The 24,436-nt window shown below is 38.5% G+C and overlaps 2 protein-coding genes across 7 annotated transcripts in view; both read left to right on the forward strand.

The window, feature by feature from the left end:
* Nucleotides 1-12,513, forward strand: part of LOC145469949 (acyl-CoA dehydrogenase family member 11-like) — a 51,273-nt gene extending 38,760 nt beyond the window's left edge. For both annotated transcript variants that reach the window (XM_081453766.1, XM_081453767.1), the window contains 8 exons: nt 841-948; nt 1,461-1,559; nt 1,634-1,700; nt 3,146-3,231; nt 5,766-5,834; nt 6,636-6,790; nt 7,706-7,822; nt 9,595-12,513. In XM_081453766.1, coding sequence (XP_081309892.1) covers nt 841-948; nt 1,461-1,559; nt 1,634-1,700; nt 3,146-3,231; nt 5,766-5,834; nt 6,636-6,790; nt 7,706-7,822; nt 9,595-9,810 — 917 coding nt within the window. In that variant the 3' untranslated portion in view covers nt 9,811-12,513. The remainder of the gene's footprint in view (nt 1-840; nt 949-1,460; nt 1,560-1,633; nt 1,701-3,145; nt 3,232-5,765; nt 5,835-6,635; nt 6,791-7,705; nt 7,823-9,594) is intronic.
* Nucleotides 12,514-18,789: 6,276 nt separating this feature from the next.
* LOC145469970 (cyclin-dependent kinase 14-like) overlaps nt 18,790-24,436 on the forward strand; it is a 60,754-nt gene continuing 55,107 nt past the window's right edge. For all 5 annotated transcript variants that reach the window (XR_014042405.1, XR_014042406.1, XR_014042407.1 and 2 more), the window contains exons 1-3: nt 18,790-19,161; nt 19,308-19,379; nt 22,392-22,456. Coding sequence is in view for 2 of the 5 variants with exons in the window: in XM_081453797.1 (XP_081309923.1) it covers nt 19,071-19,161; nt 19,308-19,379; nt 22,392-22,456 (228 nt within the window). In the remaining 3 variants the exon portion in view is untranslated. The remainder of the gene's footprint in view (nt 19,162-19,307; nt 19,380-22,391; nt 22,457-24,436) is intronic.

The raw sequence follows: 24,436 nt of genomic DNA on the forward strand, positions 1-24,436 counted from the left end.
ATGTGGACAAAATCTCTCGGACGGAATGACGTCACGGAAATGCGGCCTGGCTGCTGAGTACTGTCAAAAATGGCGGCAACGATGTTCGAATTTTGCCCTTCTTTGGAGACGAATTCCAGAAGGAAAACTTGCACTTTAGAGGCTGAAATTTCGGTGAGCGGCTACACTTAGTGCAAGGTTGTTATAAGCGTTGACAAGAAATACGCGTTTTTTGGAGTGACCTTCTCCTTTAAATAAGGTTGTCCTAGATCATAACCAGTGAAGGTGAAAATGTTTTGCATCAAGTTTTAATGCAAACACATGTTATCAATCTTCCGAACTGGAGCTGTCTCACAAAACACATCAAACATCAGTTTGTTGACCTGACTTCTACTGGCTAACATTACAACGGGGGAATACGTAGGTGATGTGTGCGGTCAAGATCAAAAGAGTTAACAAAAACATATAACAGATAACTTAGTCGGGCGTGGTAACTATCCCCCTTTTTTGACTATGGCTAAGGGAGGAAATGAGGAAACCCATGGCACATGTGCATAGCAAATAACTATGATTGTAGCCTTAGAGAAAATGCCAGTATGGATAAAACCATCAGACAAAAGAAGTGCGAGAACTACAGCAGGGACACTGTGAAACACAAAACAAGTTGTCTAGTTGTTAAACGAACACCACAAGTCTAGGAGCATACTCTACCAGAAACTGAATAATATCAAATACACTCTGCCAACAATTTACATGTAGGTCAGAGCCTTGAAGATCAGCCACTTGTGTCACAACATATGGTTATCGATTTGTGCGTTGCAGAGTATGACAGTCAAAAATGTTCCACTCTTTTTGCTACAGATACTGGTAATATGGAGGTTCTTCATCTGTATGGTAATACAGAACAGAAAAAGGCGTGGCTGGAACCCCTTCTTAAAGGAGACATAAGGTCTGCCTTTTGTATGACAGGTAACATGGTGTATTTTGATACAGATTCGTATCTTCTGCTTGGGACAGCCTTGTACTTTATTGTTTTAACATTCTTTAGTTTGTCTATTGAGATCATTTGGGTGAGGGTGGTTAGTGGTTGGCATTTTAAGTAAATACGAGGGACTGTTGGTAGTGATTGACATTATAAGTATGTGAGCGGATTTCATCCTTCGAGTCAAATGATTTTTTTGCTAATTTGTTAGTTGATGGTGTTAAATATCCGGATTTTGGAAGACTTTAACAATTACTTTTGTCTTGATGCGGTATTGACAGTTGATGTTCATGTCACCTGTGTTAGCGGTAGTTATGTTTGAAGTCAAGGTTCGTTTGTCGCTTTTTTTGAGGTCCTCCTCTGCTTATCAAGGTCATGGTGCTCTTCAGTGTAGTTCTTTCCAGTTTTCTGTAGGTTCAATGTAAGCGAGCAATAATTACTACTAAGTTCCTGATGGCAAATTGAAATTTTATGATGTATTTTTGTCTTTAATATCCAGAACCTGATGTAGCATCATCTGATGCAACAAACATGGAGTGCAAGATAAGAAGAGAAGGAAACGAAGTTGTTATCAATGGGCGGAAGTGGTGGAGCAGTGGTAATCAAGCTATTGGTTTTAGAACATTATCGAATCGCTTGTACGACTGAATACTTGACTCTGTATTTCCTCAGGGGCAGGAGACCCTCGCTGTAAGATAGCTATTGTGATGGGATGCAGCACAGCGCAGGACATGCCAAAGTATGTTGTATCTTACGTTTCATGTACATTGTACTCTGTTGCGTAGTACCGAGACACAATGCGGGAGCAAATTAACAAATCGAAAGCGGTTTAGCGTGGTCTGTACTCTTATCGACAACGAGTACGCGTCATCACAGTGGTCAAAATGTTGTGGACTCACGAGGCTGCGTCTCGTGAGTCCACAACAATTTTTTTTACCCCAATATCAAAGATAACGAAAGAAATCTTTGTCAAAATTTGTTGACAATTGAAAGCCCCGAGTCGGACTTGAAATTGCACGCGCTACACTGTGCAAATGAGCTACTTGTACGCGTCAGACTTTCCTTTCATAAACTTTTGCAAACTCGCTCAACGCCTTCTCTAGTGTTCTTCAAATCCAAATGCAATACCCAACAATAAGCAGAAAGGGCGAGTTTTCTTAGTAAAGAATACAATACAATACAATACAATACAGTGCAGTGCAGTACAGTACAGTGCAGTACAGTACAGTACAGTACAGCACATTACAATACATTAGAATACAATGCAATGCAATGCATTGCATTGCATTGCATTACATTTGTAGCGCTCATTTCCAGAGCTCAGTGGCGCTTTACGATGTTTCCAGGCGTAGTCTAACAATCGATAACAATCGATATCAATCAAAGATTGATATCGATTGCTATCAGCAATCGAGGAAGTAATAGTAATCAGTGATAGTAATCAATAGTGATTGATTCATCGATTGGTATCGATTATTATCGATTGTTATCGGAAATTATGTTTGTCCTTTTACAGGTTACACTAGTAAATTGTTTGACAAAATTTGTCTGCAATGGTTTTGAGTCATTTAATCATAGCCTGTATCTTAAACAATCATCGACGAAATAACAAGAACAGAAACAACAACCATTTTAGGCTTTAAATCTGTCTTTGCTAGTTTACGACACCGTAAGAAACTCAGATGAGAGTAGCAGAGAAAACCCTCCAGTCTCATTGTAGCGTTGGCATTAAGATGAAGCAAATTAAAGAACAGAGTCAGTGTTCTAGTGATTTCTACTATTTGCATTAGGAAACAAAGGTGAAAATAAAACTCGGAGTAGCCCAAAAGGAAAAATTATATAATCTAGTACCATGCTGAAGATGAACGTCTCGTGTTGTTCAAGGCATTATTTTACACAATGGCAAAGCCATCTTTGAATAGTCTAGGTGGTTATTGTCGATTTTGTTTTAAATCGATAACAATCGATATTCCTGAAGACAGGAATTAATTGATTGATTTCGATTGAATCAACTGATTTTCGATATCGATTTTTATCGATTGACTACGCCTTGAATGTTTGTAATGGCATCAAGCCCAATTCTATTGCTGGGCTGAAATTACAAGTTACGTGCTCGGGGTTGGTCGTTGTCCACTGTTTAATTTTATTCAAGTTAACTGAATACCATTTGCTGACTTTTAATAGGCACAAACGTCATTCCATGGTTTTAGTACCATTAGATGCTCCAGGGATCACTAAAGTCAGGCCTCTAACAGTCTTTGGATACAATGGTCAGTCCTCTACAAGTATCTGGTCCTGCATGTAACAAAATAGGCAAATTAATATTGCAGTTATCAGCGCTTTGACATACAAGCGAAACGAAGGAGTCAATTCTCCTTTGTGTTAACCCGTTCACTTTGTTTTTATCTTTTGAAACAAGCGTGTATTTGATCACAGACTCAACGGCAATACCTTACCCTACTCAGCAATCTTGGTATTTTATGAATTCTAGATGGTCTACTATCCTAAGGTATTCAAACATTACCTGCCTCCAAAGTGGCGAATAACACATCAACAAAAAACTGGGAAAACTTCTGGCATGTAATTCGCTCGATAAAATTCAAAAGCCACACTAGTTATATACGGACATTCTAGTCAAACCAAATTCCAAATTGATTGTACATGATGTGTACATAAATGCCATGTAAGGCCCCATCCACACTAAGCTAGATGAATTTGAAAACGGAGGTTTCACTCTGAAAACGCATCAAATGTTCACCATCCACACTACACCAGAGGAATTTGAAAACGGAGGTTTCACTCTGAAAACGCATCAAATGTTCACCATCCACACTACACCAGAGGAATTTGAAAACGGAGGTTTCACTCTGAAAACGCATCAAATGTTCACCATCCACACTACACCAGAGGAATTTGAAAACGGAGGTTTCACTCTGAAAACGCATCAAATGTTCACCATCCACACTACACCAGAGGAATTTGAAAACGGAGGTTTCACTCTGAAAACGTATCAAATGTTCACCATCCACACTACACCAGAGGAATTTGAAAGTGGAGGTTTCACTCTGAAAACGCATCAAATGTTCACCATCCACACTACACCAGAGGAATTTGAAAACGGAGGTTTCACTCTGAAAACGTATCAAATCTTTTCCGTCCACACTAGGCCGGAGGAATTTGGAAACGGAACAATCACCAGTCAGTTTAGATTTGTGTTTGAGGAAAACGCGGTTACGGAAATTACATTTCAGTTCAACCCCTGTGAAGCGGCCACCCTCGGGGAAATGGATAGTGGCCTCTTAAAAGGGGTTGGCCGCTTAATGGAGGTAAAAACAATAGAAAAGCCCTCATCGGGACTTTGATTACTGGCCGCCTAATGGGGGTGGCCGTTTAATAGGTGGCCGCCTAACAGGCCCTTTGCACGATCCGGTCACATGGTACAAAATCACACATGCTGGTGTGCAAGTTGCGCAGTGGGACTTCCAAAACGAAGGCAGTTCCAGGAGGACTGGTACGAGTTGCATTGTTTTGGAAGTCCCACTGTACAACTTGCACACCGGCATGTGTGATTTTGTACCATGTGACCGGATCGTGCAATGGGCCTATAGGGATTGGACTGTATTATCGCTACTACGTCGTTTTCGGAAAGCTCTGTTTTCAAAATGCTTTCCACCCACATGAAAACGAAAAGACGGCGTTTTCAAAAAGCCCTGTTTTTGTGAGGGATTAGTGTGGACAGTAGGCCTAACTCTAGGAATAAAGCTGCGTTTTCAAATTCCTCCAGCGTAGTGTGGGCGCTGGCTGGTGCGGAGTAACTGCACAAACTTGAGTTGTGTGCGAGAGTGAGTACCTACTTAAAATGAATGCAGAATTTACTTAAGTGGTGAAAGATGCCACTGCATTTATTTCAGTACAGAACAGTCCACAAACACAAGCCGATTGGAAAGGAAAACCTCGCCCAATGCGGCAAGCTGCTGACAAGTATACAATAGAATTGCTTCCTGCAAATCAAACGTACAACGTGCTTGTTAAGTTCTAAGTTTGATTTACACGAAACAAGTGGCGTCATTCTCTTGTCGAAAGCTTACTGCATGTAAAACTTTGTACCGTTAAAATCAATCGTTTCAATAGACCATATTCGTATTCTCGGTGTTGGACTGGAAGTAGCTTGCAATGGAGGGTCATGCGGGGAATATCGTTGAAAAAAGGTGAATGTCAAGGTGAATTAATCAACATGACACGAGCGTGGGACAAAGAAAAATGAGTTCTCGTAGCTCAGTGGATAGAGCGCCCGCACGGTGTTCGGGAGGTCATGGGCTCGATTCCTGTCGGGGACTCAGAATTTTTCTTTGTCCCACGCTCGTGTCATGTTGATTAATTCACCTTCACATTTCATTACCGAGCTTAAAATTCACCATCTTTATTAACTTATCACTACTCACGATGAATTCGACAGCGTTGATCCTAGCAGTATGCAGGACACCTGTCATATATGAACTCAGTTAAATGACCTTGCTCTCCATGAGTTCTCGTAGCTCAGTGGATAGAGCGCCCGCACGGTGTTCGGGAGGTCATGGGTTCGATTCCTGTCGGGGACTCAGAATATTTCTTTGTCCCACGCTCGTGTCATGTTGATTAATTCACCTTCACATTTCATTACCGAGCTTAAAATTCACCATCTTTATTAACTTATCAAAGGTGAATGTCATTTCCATTTGAAAAGACTCACCCGCATTAGCCATAAATAAACAATTATTTTGGAATTGAGAATTTCATCACTCTATTTAATTCTCTACTCTTTTAGACGCTCCACATGGCCACTTGGAGTTAGAGTTTAAAGACGTCCGAGTTCCTGCATCAAATGTTATTTTGGGTAGGTGTAATGGAGTCTCTGCAAGATAAGTCTTTTTAAGAAATCCACTAACTCGTATTCGACACAAAATGCTTTCAGCAATGAAGAATGTATACACCATGCATTCTAATCTGGGGTATCTGTAATCTTTACATTCCCACATAAACCATCGTGAATTTGACTTTGTTTCGTGTAACTTTGAAGTCACTATGCCAGGCCGCCCCAGAGGAATATCAACCTTCTCTTGATGACTATCGTACCCAAATTTCGAATCAGCCAATGGTAAGCCCCGTCATCAGTCTTGATATTATGTGATATCAAGTCACTGATCTGATATGGCCAGATTTGTACCCGAATCAGGGTATGGTAAATACCTAATGGTGCCTTTTTTGGTGCGCTTGATGGCATATCAAGCTGCTACAAACCACAGCTGGACCAAACTTGCCCTTTATGCCACTGAAACGTACCATAAAACCACGATTAGGTATAAAAACATTAAATGCTGTATTATGCAACTATGATTGAAAATGTAGTTGAGAATTCTTCTTTGTAATCTGGTTTTGATTGACGGTAGCCCATTTCATGATTCGTCAAACTAAGATAACTATTTCCTTCAAACAAAAAAATCAGTTTTGGTTATGTGTTCCTGTGTGCATTTATTTTGCTGACCAGTCAGATCAAGTATTTATTGAACTACATTGTAAATCACGTACACGATCCAGGAAAACAAAAAAGAAAACTTTGGTGATGCCTGTTTGCATATTGGGCTGGTGGTGAATAGGGTGTTGTACGTGATGTAATTTCCTTTGTGCTTTGTTCTAGGGGAAGGACGAGGATTTGAAATAGCTCAGGGTCGTTTGGGCCCAGGACGTATTCATCATTGTATGCGTTTGATTGGCTTGGCAGAGCGATCTCTTGAGCTTATGATCCAACGTTCTTTAGATAGAGTGGCCTTTGGAAAACGTCTTGCAGAAAAGGTCAGAAAGTCCTATTTTGTTCTAATTTTTCATTTCTAGTCTTGCATCGTCGCAAACCTATTGTACTTTAACAAATTGACGTCAGTTTTTATGCGTCTGCCTGTTATTGATGATAAATTGCGTCATGACATTGTCAAAGTGGCTGTGGAACCACGAGCCGCAGGGGAGTGGTTCCGCAGTAAACTTTGACGATGTTATGACCCAATTTATCATCAATAAGAGGACAGACGCATAAAAAACTGACGTCAATTCGTTTTTTACAATAACAAGACCCCAAAATGGTCAAATGCCGGGAATAAATGACGGGAAAAGACGCCGTAAACTTGCCGTAAACAAAGATAGTGGATTTTATTCAAAATGACGTCAACATTGTCAATAGCTCAGTCTCGCTTTTTGATTGGCTACTTAAAAAAGTCCTTAGAATCTCATTGGATAAAATGTTGACAGTTTGACAGCTGAAAATTGAACTTGAAAGCTTGCATAAATGAAAATTTTATCCGTCTGTACTCTTATTGATGATAAAAATGAGCCAATCAGTGCGCGAGAAATTACTCAGTTATTGTAAGAAAGAGCTTAGATGTTTGGTAAACGTCTCTCTGAATAGTCTTAACTCAGTGACCATAAAATAGGCATTTTTAGAATTTTAGAATTTTTGACTTTGTTTTTTATTAAGTATTTGGTTTCTGTATTTTATTAGTTAGTTCATTAATTGATTGATTGACTGATTGATTGGCCGACGGACGGATCTTCGATCGATCGATCCGATTGATTGATTGATTGATTGATAGGGTTAAATCTCTTTTTGATAATGTTAAGCGTTGACGAGGAAACCAAAATACATAAATCCTGAAGATCAGAATTGAATATAACCTAGTCCATTATCCAGATTTCGTAATCTGTTACCTCTTGTGTTAGGGTATGGTTCAGCAACAAATTGCTCTTTCCAGGATAGAAATCGAGCAGGCTAGATTGTTAGTTCTTAAAGCTGCACATATCATTGATACGCTTGGCAACAAGGCTGCACGAAAACAGGTGAGGATGGTTATATAAATAGGACTATATCAGGACTAGAAGGCCATATATCAGATGAGATAAAGGCGCTGACGACTTTGATTCATACGGTTCTCTCTGATCTGAAAATCAAGAGAAGCCACGCACATAGTTTTGCGGGGCGTTTCGGTTGAAAGCTGTCGAAGCAATCATTCGGTGTATTAGGTGATTAAAATTGATCATTTGAGCGCGAGAGCTACATTTAGACACTTAAAAAAATTGAAGAATACGATTTTGGATGAATTCTGATTTTACAATATACCTTTATGATTTTTCTGACAACATTTAGGTAATAGGGTCACTCTTCATCTATCAGACAGAGTTTGGAAATAGTTAGGTTTCTCGCTTCAGTGAGAAACTTTTGATTATCATTTTTAGCTTTTCTAATTTTCCCAACAACTCGACACGATTGTGGAGACAAGTTCTCATTGTAGTGATCTCTACCTCATAATTTATTCCCTTACAGTGGATTTGTGGAGAAAATTCAGAGGCTCTCGTTAATAAAATTGTGATATTTCTAATCCCCCCCCCTACTGTTATTGTATCACAATAAGTTTCGGGAAAATTCGACAAGGGAGAGATAAAGTATTTTCCGACCAAACTGCTCGAACTCATCCATTGCTTCGCATTCACGAGATAAAAACGATTTTAATGACAGTTATCAATCAATACAATTTTTCGTCCTTTTCGGGCTTGTCCGATGGCTACCACGTGATATGCAAATAACTGCCTGCTCATGCTATTGCCGTCTGACAGTGATTTTGGTGCAATATTCTGGTCATGAGCAGCTGTGCCAACTCGTTTTGCACGGTTGTCAGGGAGCAGTTTGATTTATCAACAAAACCACTGGAAACATCAACACCAATGGAAACGCCAACCCCACAAATCAGTAAACATGCATATGATATGTATATCACGACATGTATATCACATGCATATGGTAAAATATTGGAACCTGGTTTATACGGACACCAAGGGAACACGCAAAGGTGTCCATATTACCGGGGTCTCTACATTAAGCGGGCTGTTGTCCAGAATAATTGTCAAATTCACATATTTTATTTATAGAAATACAAAAGCATAAAATTCATGGCAACTAAAACGATGTGGAACGTCTTGCTGGAACGTTAGTTCAAGAAGCCGGCTAACCCTCATTCAAATAGTCATATGTCTCATATCAAAGGCTACAAGGGTCAAACATCAGAAGAAAGACGTTGATAACCATGTCACGTTATTGCTTCTCTCGGTGTATTTAGTGATAAAAGCACGTTAACGATTAGCACGTGATCGTGGCATCTACGCTGCACAAGATAACTGATGTCCGTATTAAAGGAGCTCAGTCATGGTTTGCACAGTTTGAAAAATTTAGCCTAAATTTTTCAAATTCGTCGTTTGCAATTGGTATCAATCTTTGCCATCCTTGACCATCCTTGTTCCGTTATGGTTTATTATTATCTCTTTGATGTTTTTCTGTCTTAGTAAACTATTATTTTCAGGTTTCCCTCCATTTAAAAGATTTTTTTTACGTGGCCGAAAAAAAGACAAAACACCGTGACTGAGCTCCTTTAAGCAGATGCCCTTAAGGCCTGGTTCCTCTGTATGAGTGTTTCTAGGCAAAGAAACATTTTATAACGCGACACTGCCTGACAGCTGATTCGGACGTTGTGTAATACGGGACAACGATTAAGAAAATGTTTTTAAGAAGCGGTTAAATTGTGAGATGATCTAACATTTACCTGCCGTGATTCTTTCAGATTGCTATTGCAAAGATCGCTGTTCCTCGTATGGCTTGTAACGTAATTGACCGTGCGATCCAGGTGCATGGTGGGAAGGGCGTATGTCAAGATACTCCGCTGGCCAATTTCTACTCTCAAGCACGTTGCCTACGCATTGCGGATGGACCAGATGAGGTTCACCTGGAGGCAGTGGCTAAACTGGAGCTTAAAGAAGCACTGACATCTAAAATGTAGACCTCTTTTAAACGTCCGCCATTATTACATGTATTGTGCTTTTGCGTTCAGTGGTGTAGATAACATGCAGCTGATGGTGTTTATTTGTGAACATACCAGTTGTAAAGGAGAAGATCCCCATGTAAACTGATGTAAACCACTGTAAATGTATCACTGTGTTTTATGAGTAGTTCGACTCTCTGAATGATGGTTGAAATGGTGATTATGGAGCTTATGTATTTTATAGGGATTTCTCTTTGGAGTTAGTGGCATACTCAGAATAGCGATTTTTGTTTTGTTATGAAGTCTTTTATTTGTTTCAGATACAAATACAGCAAGAACAATAATAACTAGAAACATTATTTGCAAATTATCGTGATCTACACCGAGGAACCACATACAATATTCTAAAGCGAATCACTACCTTTCCTCACAAACATGAATTGTATTGAAAAAGGGTTATCAATGGTACGCCAAAAAAAGAGTCTATAAGAAGTAACAACGACAATGTTTTAAAAGTTCCACAACATTACAACTTCAAATATACAACATATTTCTTTCATAAGAATGCTTCTATTTTATGAAAACGTCGCGTTCATTTTCCTTTTTCCGCTAGTTCTTACATTTTGCGACGTAATAGTAATAGCTTTTCAGTATTAATGTAGTAGGATATTAGGGTGTGAGGGTATTAGGGTATTAGTGTGTTAGGGAATAAGTATATTAGGGCATTAGGGTATTTGATTATTAGAGTATCAGGGTATTAGGGTACTAAGATGTAAGGCTGTTAGGGTATAAGGGTACAAGGGTATTAGGGTATTAGGTTATTAGGGTATTGATGTACTAGGGTATCACGGTACTTGGGTCTTAGGGTGTTAGAGTATTTGGGTATTAGGGTGTTAGGGTATAACGGTATTAGTGTGTTAGGGAATAAGGGTATTAGGGCATTAGGGTATTGAGGTATTTGAGTATTAGGGTGCAAGGGTGTTAGAGTCTTAAGGTATTAAGGGTATTGGGGTGTTAGGGTGTTAAGGTCTTAGGATATAAGGGTATTAGGCTAGTAGGGTGTTAGGGTATTAGGGTGTTAGGGTATTAGGGTGTTAGGGTATAAGGGTGTTAGGGTATATGGGTATAACTGTTTTAGGGTGTTAGGTTATTAGGGTGTGAGGGTATTAGGGTTTGGGGGTATTAGGCTATTAGGCTATTAGGGTATTAGGGTAATAGACTTTTAGGGTGTTAAAGTCTTAGGGTCTTACGTCATTAGGGTATGAGGGTGTTAGGGTAATAGGGCATTATGGAATTAGGCTGTTAGGGTGTTAAGGTTTTAGGGTATTAGGGTTTTCGGGTGCTAGGGTATTAAGGGATTAGGGTATTTTAAAAATCTGCTATAAATAAACATATAATGGTTTCCGCGAGAGCTGACATTTTTCTAAAAATGACCGGTGAGCGCTGCGTTTCAAATTCCTCCGGCGTAGTGTGGACGGATGTTCTTCACCAAACCTCCTTTCTGATCATCAATTTGGTTTTCGTCCAAAACGATCTTCTGAACTAGTTGTTACATACTTTACAGACTTAATAAGGAAAGAAGCTGATAATGGCAAAGTATTGGGAGCAGTTTTTATTGATATGTCCAAGGCTTTTGATACCATTAGTCATTCAGGCCCATTTAGCAAACTGTCCCTTTCTAGGATTTGTGACAATGAGCTAAAGTGGTTCACAGATGACCTGTTTATAGGAAAGCAGACTGTTCAATACAACGGTGTTCTTTCAGACCCAACCCCGCTTTTACTGGGGTTCCACAAGGAAGCATTCTTGGGCCGTTGCTGTTCATTATTTATTTTAATGACGTTCACAAGCCTCTTCAATCATCCAGAATTATTACGTATGCCGACGACACAGTAATCTTTACTTCTTCAAGCAATCTTGACGTTATCGAAAGGAATCTAAATGATGACATCAACAATCTAGCAACTTGGTTTCGCAAGAATAACCTGCTCATAAATCTCAAGAAAGGGAAGAAAGAAACGATGATCTTCGGAACTGCAAAAAGGTTGAGTCGTCTCCAAGGTAAACAGCTCAATCTGACGGCAAATGGATTACCTATAAACAGCACAACAACCTACAAGTACTTGGGTGTCCATTTAGATCCTACATTGAATTTTGAAACCCATTTCAACAAAAACTACAAGAAAGCGGGCGGGAGAGTCACTCTACTGCGGAAAATTCGTTCTTCCATTACTTGTGCAGCTGCAGAAAGCATTTACAGGGCTATGATTATGCCTGTTTTTACCTATTGTAGTCTAATTACATTAAGCTATTCAAATACACTCAGGTAACTAATTCCCAATCTCGAACATCGTGGTTTAAGCTGCATATCTTCAGGACTGGAAAACAAGACTGATATTCGTATTCCATCAGTTGACAGTTATTTGAAGAGAAAAGTCTGTCTGAGTGTTTTTGATTGTCTAACTGGAAATGTATGTACGCCTTTTATGTTACAAGGGTTAGTCAGAGTGTCAACACAAGGAATAGATTTTCCTTAATCGATCTGCCGAAAATGAAGCTGGAGTTTGGTCGTCGGAGTCTTTCGTTTTTAGGAGCCTCAGTTTTTAACAGTTTACCGTCGGACATGGGAAATCTGAACTCAAGGCTTTTATTTAGGCAAAAGGCCAACGAACATTTTTATTCGTAATTCATATTCGTAAGCTTTTATATGTTTTTCCCTTGCACTTTTGTCTTTTAAAATTTTAAAATTTTTTGTATTTTTACCTTTTTGATTTTTAAAATCTTACAGGACCCTTATGATAACAGTACTTTCAAGTGCTGATGGGTTAGTCCTGTTTAAAATTTCGTTTGTTATTATTATTGTTATTGTTATTGTTATTGTTATTGTTATTGTTATTATTATTATTATTCATAAAAGTAACAATTTCCTCGATTATGATTGGTTTAAAAAGCTCCTATTTTCCACTAATTTACTTGCCAAGTTGTTATCGGATAGTTCAATAAGCCAATCACATTCAAAGTTGTAGTTACGTGCGTGCGCGCTTGCTTTTCTGTTTTTGGCGCCTAATTGCCAGTAGCAGGCGCGGTTGCCTTAGAATGTTTACATCTCCTTTGTAGGTATTTTAATGCAAACTTTCCCTTTCTTTCATGACTTGGCCATTCTTCTTTTCTCGGAAATTGTAATTTTATGATTAATTGGTAATGAGACTTCGTATCGTTCAATTCGGTCTGTAAACATACTCGTATTGGTCGTCCGATTTTGTTATCACTTATGATAACAGACCGAATTGGACTCCACTCAGTCCTATTACCATTACTTATTATTATTATTATCATTATCGTTATCGTTATCGTTATTGTTATTATTATTATTAAAGGGTTGAACAAGAAAAGAAAAAGACCAGTTGCTTGGAAAAAAAAAACGGAGAAAAAGATGACGAATCCCGGAATCTAACTCGGGTCCACTAGATTGGATCCTGGGTGCTAACCATAGTAAAAGTTAAATTCGCCGTACAATTGTGGCGCGAATCAACTTTTTGACGATTCAAATTCCCTTAAAATCAAACTCTACGCATGCGATCGTGTTACGATGGTTAAATCTGTTCTAAATAGACATGTAGAGCTTTTCGCATTTATGTGGCTAGTACATAGAGAACAGAGGAGTCCTATTTGTCCTTTTTTCAGTTAAATTCACCGTACAATTGTAGCGCGAATAAATTTGATTAAAATTTATTGATTAAATCTCCTACATCAGCCTATTCAAGTGTCAAAGTGTATTAGCTTGAACAAGCCCAAAAAGTTTTGTCAGTGAGAAAACTTTTAATACTCTGATATCATTTCAGTTCGTGAAGTTCTATCCATTTGTCCTCGCTTTCGCTATGCGGGATTCGTCTTCCAATGCGACTTATGTAAGTTTGTCCTCAAGACTGAGCGGGATTTTCTCGCGGTGGATTCCACGCCCGCGGTTGAAACTTAGAATCTGGCGTAATCATGAGCCTTTTAGAGACTCGTAAGACCTCGGTGTTCTTTATTAAAGACTTTTTCGACAAATGCTACAGTGGCCTCAGCGAAACTGTTCGCTTTGATTTCCGAAATTTAATTGCAGGAGCTCAACCCTCCAGTAGTAGTACCATCAATATGTAGAGAGGATTGCCTCTTGTCAATCTTTACTAAACTTCAAACTTCGGAGCAGAAGTTTACAATGGCAGCTTCCAGCAATTTCATCTTTGTCATCAAAAACGTTCCCAATGCGTATTAAACAAGCCAACATTTGGTCTTATTTAGAGTTAACTGTTAATTTAAGATTAGAATTGTATTAGAAATGTTCAATGAACTATACCCGGAAAGCAAACAAAATAAGTTTCCGTTTTTAGTGCAACAGTCGCAGCTAGACCTGGTAATGTAAAACGATACACGTGCCTGCAATGTTGACTAATATGTGATTTCAGGAGCTTTATCTACTGGTCAGCGGAATTACTCCAAAAAGTTTACAGATGATGGAAGGGCGTCATTTGCATATCATTTGCATAACCTGTTCCACCACTTAAACCCTTAGTTAAAAAGGAGATTTTCGATGAAATCGCTGCCAACTTTAATTCTAAGTCCAGTACAGTTGTAACAAGCAGAGGATCAAAGGAATAATAGACCGGGAAAATAACTTGATGAGCTGCCTTTTAATACAATGAAAACATCATACACGAAGCTGAACAGCTCCTGCTCTCAGTCCTGAGCGGGATGATTAGCACCACACTTGGAACGTCCGTTAAAACTAGTTGAATTGTTAATCATGGTAAATTTAAATAGGGCGCTAGCAAAGAAACCCGTTGGAAAGGAGGATGATTAATAATTTATTTTGTCGCTTTCCGGGCGGAGGCAAACGAATCGCATTTTTTCACTTTTGTTTTTCCACAGGCTTCCCAAGCTCAAAATACGTTGTGTATGCGACAGCTTGTGTATATAGAGAATTGTATGGGAAAATCACCGGTCGTAAAAAAAATTGTGTAAATAACTATCTCATTGGAAATAAAGTTTTCCTATCTCAATTGTGTCGCGTACTTGTCTCTTGTGTCGATTTTAAAGCCATTCTGACGCCGTTCAGAGAAGTTATTCGAAACCGTTGTCTCTCCTAAAAAAATAGAAAAATAAAGCCATTCTGACGCCGTTTAGAGAAATTATTCGAAACTCCTTCTAAAAGAATGGAACTTTCCATTCTCTTGGCGTAAATCTTTCAATAAGTTAAAACAAACCTTAACTTGCTGAACACCAGAAAAACAGGAAAATAATGACTCTAACCTTTTCCCTGGGCATGCGCGGTATTCTGTTCTCAGTTTCTCCTAGCGATGATGGAATGATAACTTACCTTATGATTTATGGCAATCGGTCTCCCGAGATCGGTTATAAATAATGTCGGCCTCCAAACAATCCCGTGACGTTTATTCAGGGCTTGGCGCAGAATCGAGAAAATATCAAGATGATTTGACTGCCATTTTGACCAAAATCACAGAAATGAGAGCAAATAAGGGCTCGTACTGCCCCCCTCCGCTGGGAAAAAAAACCGGCCGAAAGCTGATCTGTAGCTTTCTAAAGGCCTGAATCGTTCTAAATGGACTGAACAAGAGCTGAGCTGGAGCTGAGTGAGGACCAGTAAGCGGAAACTCCCCATGTTGTTTACGTGAATTATCGACCGGTAAACGACGCATCGAATTTCTTCCGCACTAGCGTGTCACAGAAAAACAAAAAAAAGTGTCAAAACAATGCTACTCACATGAACACATACAGCCTCATACGTAGACGCTATTTTGAGCTCGTCACCAAATCTCACATCAGCCAATGTTTTTTTCCTCGCAAATAACAATGTCCCGGATTTTCTTGCTTCATCGAGCGGCAAAGTAGCATTTCAACACTACAACAGATTCTTTTAAGTCTTTAGCCACATCAAACGTCGGGCCAAATATCGACAACGGCTAGAAATGGCTAGTCCATTGCACTTCTAAGTCCTGATTGATGTAGCTAAAGCTCTCTGCTGTCGAAAACAAGCACAGCATTATTGCCACAATGCAAACGGCCTAATAAGGGGACTAAATGGCGACCCGTTTATACATCTCAGGGCCGTTTCATGTACGATAATGGACGACGCTTGCAAGCAAATCGTTAGACTTGCACCTTCATTGGACTTAATGATGTCCTCAGGCAGACATAGAGCGCGAATCGATCAGCTCTTTTTCCGAGTCACCACGCGAACTAAAATTCACACAGAATGTAGCCTGGGCTAAACCTAACAGTAAATTGAAAAGGGTAGGGGAGGTGAGTAGCTATAAATAAATAACTAACTAAACAGGTAAATAAATAAATAAATAAATAAATAAATAAATAGATTATTTAAAAATAAATTAAGATTAAATTAGTTAAAAATAAATAATTTTTTAAGTGTCGCGAAAATGGCATTGACCGTTTACGAAACACGCTTCGCCGACGAAGCGCAACAACATCTGTCAACAGTGCATAGAAACAAGGCAAGGTATACAGTTCGTTTCAAATGACTTGCATCAGTAAGAATTGAATCAGGCAAAGGCCTTGCATTCAGAAGTAGGCTCTAAGGGCTCTTTGATTACACATTAACGTATTGTTTCTTGTTTGTATTGTATTTAATGAAAAAGACGAATTTCGTTACGTTGCACGTGTTAAAATACTCTTATGACTCTTCGATTCACCGTAACAATTACAGTAAATTATAAACAAGAGGTTCAACAAAAGCGATTAGTAACGTCCTCAGTAATTCATAATAAGGGGGGAGGGGGTGAATGCAAGCATTCGCACCAAAGCAAATTTTCAGCGCGAGGCCACAAATCATTCAGACTGAAGTACCTCATTATTGCATCAATTTTTTCTGATTTCATTCCCTTTATTTCCAGATTTAACTCTCCCAGCCAGTATACAAGTCATCTTTCCGGACCTATTTTTTTTATTTCTGAACGTTTTGTCTCTCATTTCATCGTTTTGTTTCAGTGAAGTAAATTTTTGCGGGAATTTTTTTTTCGCGGGAATGTTTTTTTTTTGCCAATCGTGAAAAAATCACAAAAATCGCAAAAATTAGAACCCGCAAAAATTTAGTGCACACAGTAATATGCAGAAGTGTAGTAGCTGTCCTGAGCTTGTAATGCTATTTGCCTTCACAGTGTAGCAGCTGTTATTGTTTTGGGGCTAGGGGCATTGATTCTATTGTTTTTGTTGTCTCAAAGGGTATCAAACCATTTATGTGAGACCTTGCGAGAGGGCTGCTACCCGATCCATAGTATGCACTAAAAGACTTAAAGAATAGTACGCCAGGTATCTAGGGTTTCAAATTTTATGGTGGCTTTTCAAAGGAGAGAGTAGCTGAGTTAACATAACAATGAAGCAACGTTGATCACTGCGTAGAAAGCTAATGGGACAACGACATGATAGAGTCCAACCTGAAAGTCAAGAATTGCAACCTTGGACAGCTGTTTCGACCTGGTTGGGTTTCGACTGTTTCTCCTTTTGTCTGATCAGATCTTTAACAGATCCTACGGTCACAGGTGGCATTTTCGGGTACGGTCCCTTCCATCATTGCAGGTAGAGTTAAGGTGGCTGAACACAGTTTTTAATACCTGTGTTCATTCACCTTTTTCTCTAAAACCCTTGGTCCTTTGGTCGCCAAAAATGGTAGTAAGCAAGTTAACAAGGCAAACTTTGGTTTTTTGATAGTTAAGCAACATGGCAAGATGAATAAATATAAACAGGCCTTTAAAATCGGTTTTGTTTATTTGCAGAAAGGTTCACTGGAATATCTAAAGTGTCCTTCGTTTAAGTTCAATATTTTTTCAATACTCCAGTTACTTATTTTTTAAAGTATTTTCGTGCCAAATTTCGTGAAATTCTAATGAGTGGTTCTCGAGAAATAGGCGTATTTCCGAGAAAGCCATTTCGCATTCAATCATAATTTTTTGACTTACTACGTATGCGCTGCATTTAACTGGGTTCTTTCGATAACAACGAAAAATCTGAGAATTGCTGGGTTCTTTGCATCGTTACCTTTTCTAACATACCTTTGTAATAAAAGACTAAAACCATCTACACACGGCGTTCAGTTATGAAGAAAAATAGCACAGATAGTGTGGGCATTGAGCAAATAAAACAATCTTATCAACGGCATGTTTTACAATAACTGTCTAATTTCTCGCACGCTGATTGGCTCATTTTTATCATCAATAAGAGTACAGAATGTTAAAATTTTAATTTATGCAAGCTTTCAAGTTTAACTTTCAACTGTCTAACTTTCAAATTTTTAACCAATGAGATTTTATGGACTTTTTTAAGTAGCCAATCAAAAAGCGAGAAAAGCTATTGACAATGTTCGCGTCATTTTGAATACAATTTACTTGTTTACGGCAAGGTTACGACGTCTTTTCCCCACATTTATTCCCGGCATTTGACATTTTGGGGTCTTGTTATTGTAAAAAACGAATTGACGTCAGTTTTTTAAGCGTCTGTCCTCTTACTGATGATAAATTTCGTCATAACATTGTCAAAGTTTACTGCGGAACCAATCGCCTGCGGCTCGTGGTTCCACAACCACTTTGACAATGTTATGATACAATTTATCATCAATGACAGGACAGACGCATAAAAAACTGACGTCAATTTGTTAAATTTGTTTTTGTGATCCTTGTACGCGCGCTGAATCGCATTAGCAAGAGCGCGCGCGAAAACTGTGTTCGGCACCCAAGAGTGGTCACCAGTGCCCAGGGGCCCGTTTCTCGAAGGTCCCGAAAAGTTTTCGCACCCGAAAAGCTGGAGCAAAATCTCAAACCTTAAGACTACAAAGCTGATTTATGCACATATTCTCAATGTGAACAGAGGTTCACTTCATACAAGACGTTTCAGGCGTATACAACTTTAATTTCTGTCTTTAAATACCGATTAACTAAAGTAGCTTTGCGGGCCCCAAAAGTTTCGAGAACCAGAGAGAGACTAGTCACGCAGCGGTGCACTGTGGGTAGTCTGTGTTATCATGGCGGATTAATTAGCTGTGCGGGTGGGAAGTGAAGCGAAGTGTAAATGTTTTGGTTTTTGTGCAAAAACAATAGAAAGTTATTACACGCTATATTATATGAAAATGGCTACTTAGAAAGACAAGGCTGAATGAAATAAGGGCGGATGTTCAATAAGAAAGGTTGTTGGTTGTGCTGCGGTAAACACAAGAGCAATAGATCATCGAGCGGATTTGTAGAGCTTTTCCCGGGAGAGTTCAAGCTAAGATGGCGTCCGCTGCAGAGAATAACGAGACGAGGGAAGAGGACGAAGAGAAAATGGATAAGAGCGGTGAAACTACCGCGACTTTAAAAGACGGTTTGTGTCTAAAACGTTATTATGGACATCCAGGTTAAGCTTATTAGCTTAACTTACTCATTCACAATAGCTTTTACCACTTTGGTTTGACTTTTAATCCGTTTATTTAGTAAATTACGACGTTAATTTGCTGCTTTTTTTTCCAGGGTTGAAAAAATCTTCGTCTGACTCGAAAATCAAGAAACTACGAAGGAAAATTTCTCAAGGACTGAGATTGTGTGAGTAAGCTTACGTCAGCTGATTTATGCTGAAGAACTGAGCAGTCGAATTAATGCAGATAAGGTGTTGAGAGTAACTAAAATGAGTCTAATAAAATAGTTGCTTTCTTTATCATGTATTGATATAATACGTGGATTACAGGAGAGAACGATTAGAGGTAATTCTTTTTACGTTCAGGGCAATTTCATTATTCAAGTGCCAATTTGACTGTGTTTTTTTTGACTAATTTTGTGGCTATGTTCAAACATGGCTCAAGATTCACTATTCAAGGTTAAACTGTTTTTTTTTTCTTTAAGAGAAATACATGATTATACATCGGTTACTTTTGTCATGCTGATGTCTTTCCATGATTGACATACAGTCAACAGTACTGAAAGTGGCAGTGTCTGAGGATCATGTGTACTAAAGGCATCTGCAGTCGAGTGTCAATCGATACCCTCGGTTGATACCCTTGATCGACTCTTGATCGACTCTCTATCGACACCTCAGTTGACACTCAATCGACACTCCATTGACATCTCGGTTGACAGTCAGTCGAGAGTCAACTAATTTTCGATCGATTTACATGAGTTGGCCAACACTCAGCCAACTATTGACTCACTGTTGATTAAGTGTCGACAGAGTGTTGACCGAGTATGGATTGGCATGTCGATCGAGGGTACTGATCGTAAGTATCGATTGACACTTGACTGCTGCCTTTACTGCACATGATGGGTGTCTCTCACACAAAGGCTGGTTGGTTATCTTGCAAATACAAGATCACCAATTCCTGAATTTAAATAAGAATGAAAAACATGAAATGTGGAATCACCTAAAACCACTTACAACCACCTACCTACAACCATTTACAACCACCCACAATCCACTTAGAATTTTGTTTTGTGCTTCTGATCGCCTGTGTACGCAGCAGAAATGGGTGTCTCATTTCATGTAAGCAAAATAAATACTTGGCAAGAGCGGTCCAATATATTAATCTTAGTTATCTTACTTACAGTGCAAAGAACTACAAATTGATAGGTATACTACCAGAATATAGTAATAGTTGCCTTGCTTTGAAGCACGACAGGGTTACTTTCGCGATATCCCTAATTTTTGAATGGGCTCATGTCGCAGACAATGACTTATGTTTCAAGGGTATTAATTTCGCTTTTGATAGGAACCCGTGAAACAAAAGACAATGTTTCTGGTGTGTAGTTATTGAAGTTGCTCACGGTGTGAGCAAAAATTTGTCCACAAAATTGTCACTAAAATGCCTTAAAATTATAAAAATAGTATTCTGAAGGTGGTTGTATGTAGTTTTTGGTGGTTGTAGGTGGTTGTAGGTCATTCCATGTTTTAATATTTACTATTCCTTAACTTCCTCACAGCCTACTGATGGGCTCTTATAATTTTTTCTTAGGTTTCTTTGTTGTTTGGTTGTAGATGTACTTGGAGGGTTGTACAGGGGGGTCTCTGGCACGGTTCATGAACAGAAAAAATAGAGGATCACAGATCACGGATATAAAAATTTTGTTTTCTCGAATCACGAAAATAAGCAAGCAAGATACTCTTTTCAGTAACCTGTTCTTACACTAGAAAGAGTGTTTGAAGAAAGAAAAATTGTAAAAGGCTAAGTCAAGGCTCCATATTGCAAATCGCATGTCTAAATCACTCTCGATAGATGACTCTAACCTTTCAGAGGACTTGCGTCTCAAAATCACGGAGAATAGAGTGGTGAAATTATGAATATCAGTTAATATTCAAGTTCTTCACTGGTCACGCAAAACCTTCAGGTCATGGATCACAAAGAATAATTTCCTAAATTCACGTTTCACGGAAAATAAAATCAGCTAATCACACATCACGAGAATACCCCTGTACGACCCCTCTACTTAGGAAGAAACTGCTGGATACCCTACTGCTTGAACAGTATTCCATAAACAATTTTTTGCATAGCTGTTGCATACAAATTAGGCTAATTCTGAAGAACACTTCCCAAAACAACCTGTTGGCCGTCTGTCGGCTGACTGTCAGCTGTCTGTTGGCCATCTGTCTGCCGACTATTGGCCGACTATTTGCTAACTGTTGGCTGTTTGTCGGCAGAAAGATGGCTGACTGTTGGCTGACAGGTTTAGGCTAAAACACAGACCAACAGTCAGCTGATAGTCGGCCTACTGTCAGTGATCTGTCAGTATTTGAATAATCAGCCAAGAAGTCATAGTGTGTGGCATATAACTAAATGTACATGATCAAGGTTGTACGTTTTCACATTAGATGAGCTTTTGAATGAAATGAGTTTTAGCCACTTGACACTAGGTTTAATTTGTAAATGGCAGACAGAGGTTGATGTGGCTTGTAGGACAGGATCAATAATTAATGTAAGAGCAGAATGCTCTATCCAGAAGGCAAGAGAGCTGTAATCCATGACAGTCTTCTCCAGGTTTCAATCTTTTGCATCATCACAAAAAAATGGAAGAAGTCTAAGCCATTTATGTCTGCATAAAATTGCTCAGAGTTTGTGGCAGGTCAATCTTCCAAATGTTGCTGCAGACTTCACAGTGAGTCTGTAGATAACTTGTTGATTTCATCATTAGTACAGGATGGTTCGTAATCAAATAGCACCTTTTGCATTTAATACTATCTTCCTTATCCTCTCTTGAAGTTGAAACAAATTTGAAGTGGTTTTTACTGTCAAAGTGGAAGAAACTAGAATGTATAGTGGCATTAGAATAATTATATATATTTTCTTATTTTGTTTATTTTGTTTATTTTATTTTTTATTTGTCATGTTAAAATGAATAATTCATTTTCTATAAGTAAACTTCCATGTTGGTAATACAGGTACATATATGTTCAAATACAGGTACAAGTATGTTGAGGTATAACAAATCTATGTGATCAGGGATTAAAACCTTATCATGGAGTCTACCAAAGAAATGCATTTGCTTAAAACTGTGAATGAATATGCCAAGGTGTGATATTTATAAGTAATATAAAGTTTAATTCTTTTCTCTCTCAATTGCACTTTTCAGCATTGACAAAAGATGAGAATGGCAGAGCGGATGTCTCTTTGGAAGAAAGCGATAGAAATACAGAGGTGCTTAGTTAAAAGTCCCTAGTCAGCCACACCTTTGTTTTTGTTTACATGCAAGAGTTTGGCTATTTTATTTTATTTGGAGCATGTCAAATTGAAGGAAATAATTGTAAAACTACATAAGATAATTAAACATACTTTCAGGAACACAACTTGCCATAAAGCAACAAGATTTTGCTTCCCCATGCAATATCAATAATTTTGATGTCATTGAAAATGGTGAAGGCTGACTAGGATTCTTTAATGTTTCATTCAAGAAAACTGTTAGTGTCATCATTTGATTTTTTTTGGAACTCTACCGGCATTTTGAGATTTGATATGCTAGTAACACGCCTTATATACAGTGCTCAGTTTCTTTAATTGGTGGTCCTGGGTGATGCAGGAATGCATTATTATTGTGTTATTCATAATTCTCTGGAAAATCAGAACTTTAAATTTCCCACTCAGAAATAGAAAAAAAGTCTTGTATTGCAATTGCATTACCATGTTGCTTATCACAGTGTGAACCAAACAACATTCTACATGTAGGCTGCACGTACAAAAATTCCAAAAAAGCAGTCAGGTACACCAAGAGAACAACAGGTGGCAAAAACCCAAACAAAACCCTAGGGCCGCAGTACTGACCCTGAAGATGACAACAAACTAATGTTCTTATCCTTACCCAAACAATCACACTATATGAATTACTTCTTATGCTTTTTTTGTATTATACATGTACTGGATAAGATCATTCCTATAAGGACATTGAGGTTGAAAAAGGGCTAGAAGTTAACAACAAGTTAAGAACATACCCGGGGTTGAAATTTAGATACTAAAGAACATTTTACTTTGACTTTGCTCACAAGTGACCCAAGCTCACTGATCAGACAAGTCTGAACGTGACTCTTGAGCTACATGTATTGACACTTTTGTATGCCAACATATTGATTGATTTACAATAAATCAATTGAAATGCAACTGACAGTTGACTGACATGTGACTGACAGTTGATTGATGAGCCACCAATAATATCATGGTTGACACATTGACTGACACCAGCTGTTAACTCTTGGTTTATAGTCGACTAGGGGATCTTTCTTTTTGATCAACAATTCTGGGTTGAATTTATGGAAATTTCTATTGACGAATGGAGCAACATTTTACCAAATGTCCACGAAAGAGGACATTAATAGAGAGGTATACTGTCCCATATTTTCAGAAATTTCTCACTAGGAATTTTTGTTCCATTAATTTTCCTCCCAGAATTGACAAAATTTTTGGCTGAATGGTTTGCTTTGCAGGAATACAACAATTTCAATATTTTCTGGAAACTTTTCCTTGAAATTTTTGTACTATTTGTTTGAGTTTCGAAGATTTGGAATTTTTCATCAATTATTAGTTGTCTGTCAATCCCTCATTGCCCAAGTATTCATCCACTATCGGTCCGCAATCATTCAAGTGTCAGTCTGACTCTCTATATAATGGCCAGTATAGGGACTGACATCGACCAATGTACAGGTTAGATCTAGATCACTTCAAGATCTTGAGGACACCCACATTCATGTTAATAGGTGTATATGAAATATTTACATCATGCCCCAGAAAATACAGCCAATCAGAATACAGGAAAGCTATTGCATATTCCATGGTATGACACCCAACCTTCCCGTTGTGAGCTGTGCATTTGTCACATTGTAAAATGTGTTAGGCAAAATAGTTAAGTAATGCTCTCTTGTGGTATACCATGGAATATCCTACTTGTCGCTTGTGATTTCTTTGTATACACACTCGTTTAAAGGCTTGTGTGTATACTGTGGAAATACAAGGGTCACTCTTGGGAAATTCCATGGTATACCACTCAAAAGCATTGCATAACTAATATAAATCCTTCTACCTCAAAGCTTGGTGTGTTACAAAAAGCTAGTTGGAATTCTTTATCTTACATTTGAGACCTAAGGCGACTAATGCTCAGCCTTAAGCTCCATAGTGCAGTGTTCTCCTTTT

This window comes from Orbicella franksi, chromosome 15 (assembly GCF_964199315.1).
Source record: "Orbicella franksi chromosome 15, jaOrbFran1.1, whole genome shotgun sequence".
Classification (NCBI taxonomy): domain Eukaryota; kingdom Metazoa; phylum Cnidaria; class Anthozoa; order Scleractinia; family Merulinidae; genus Orbicella; species Orbicella franksi.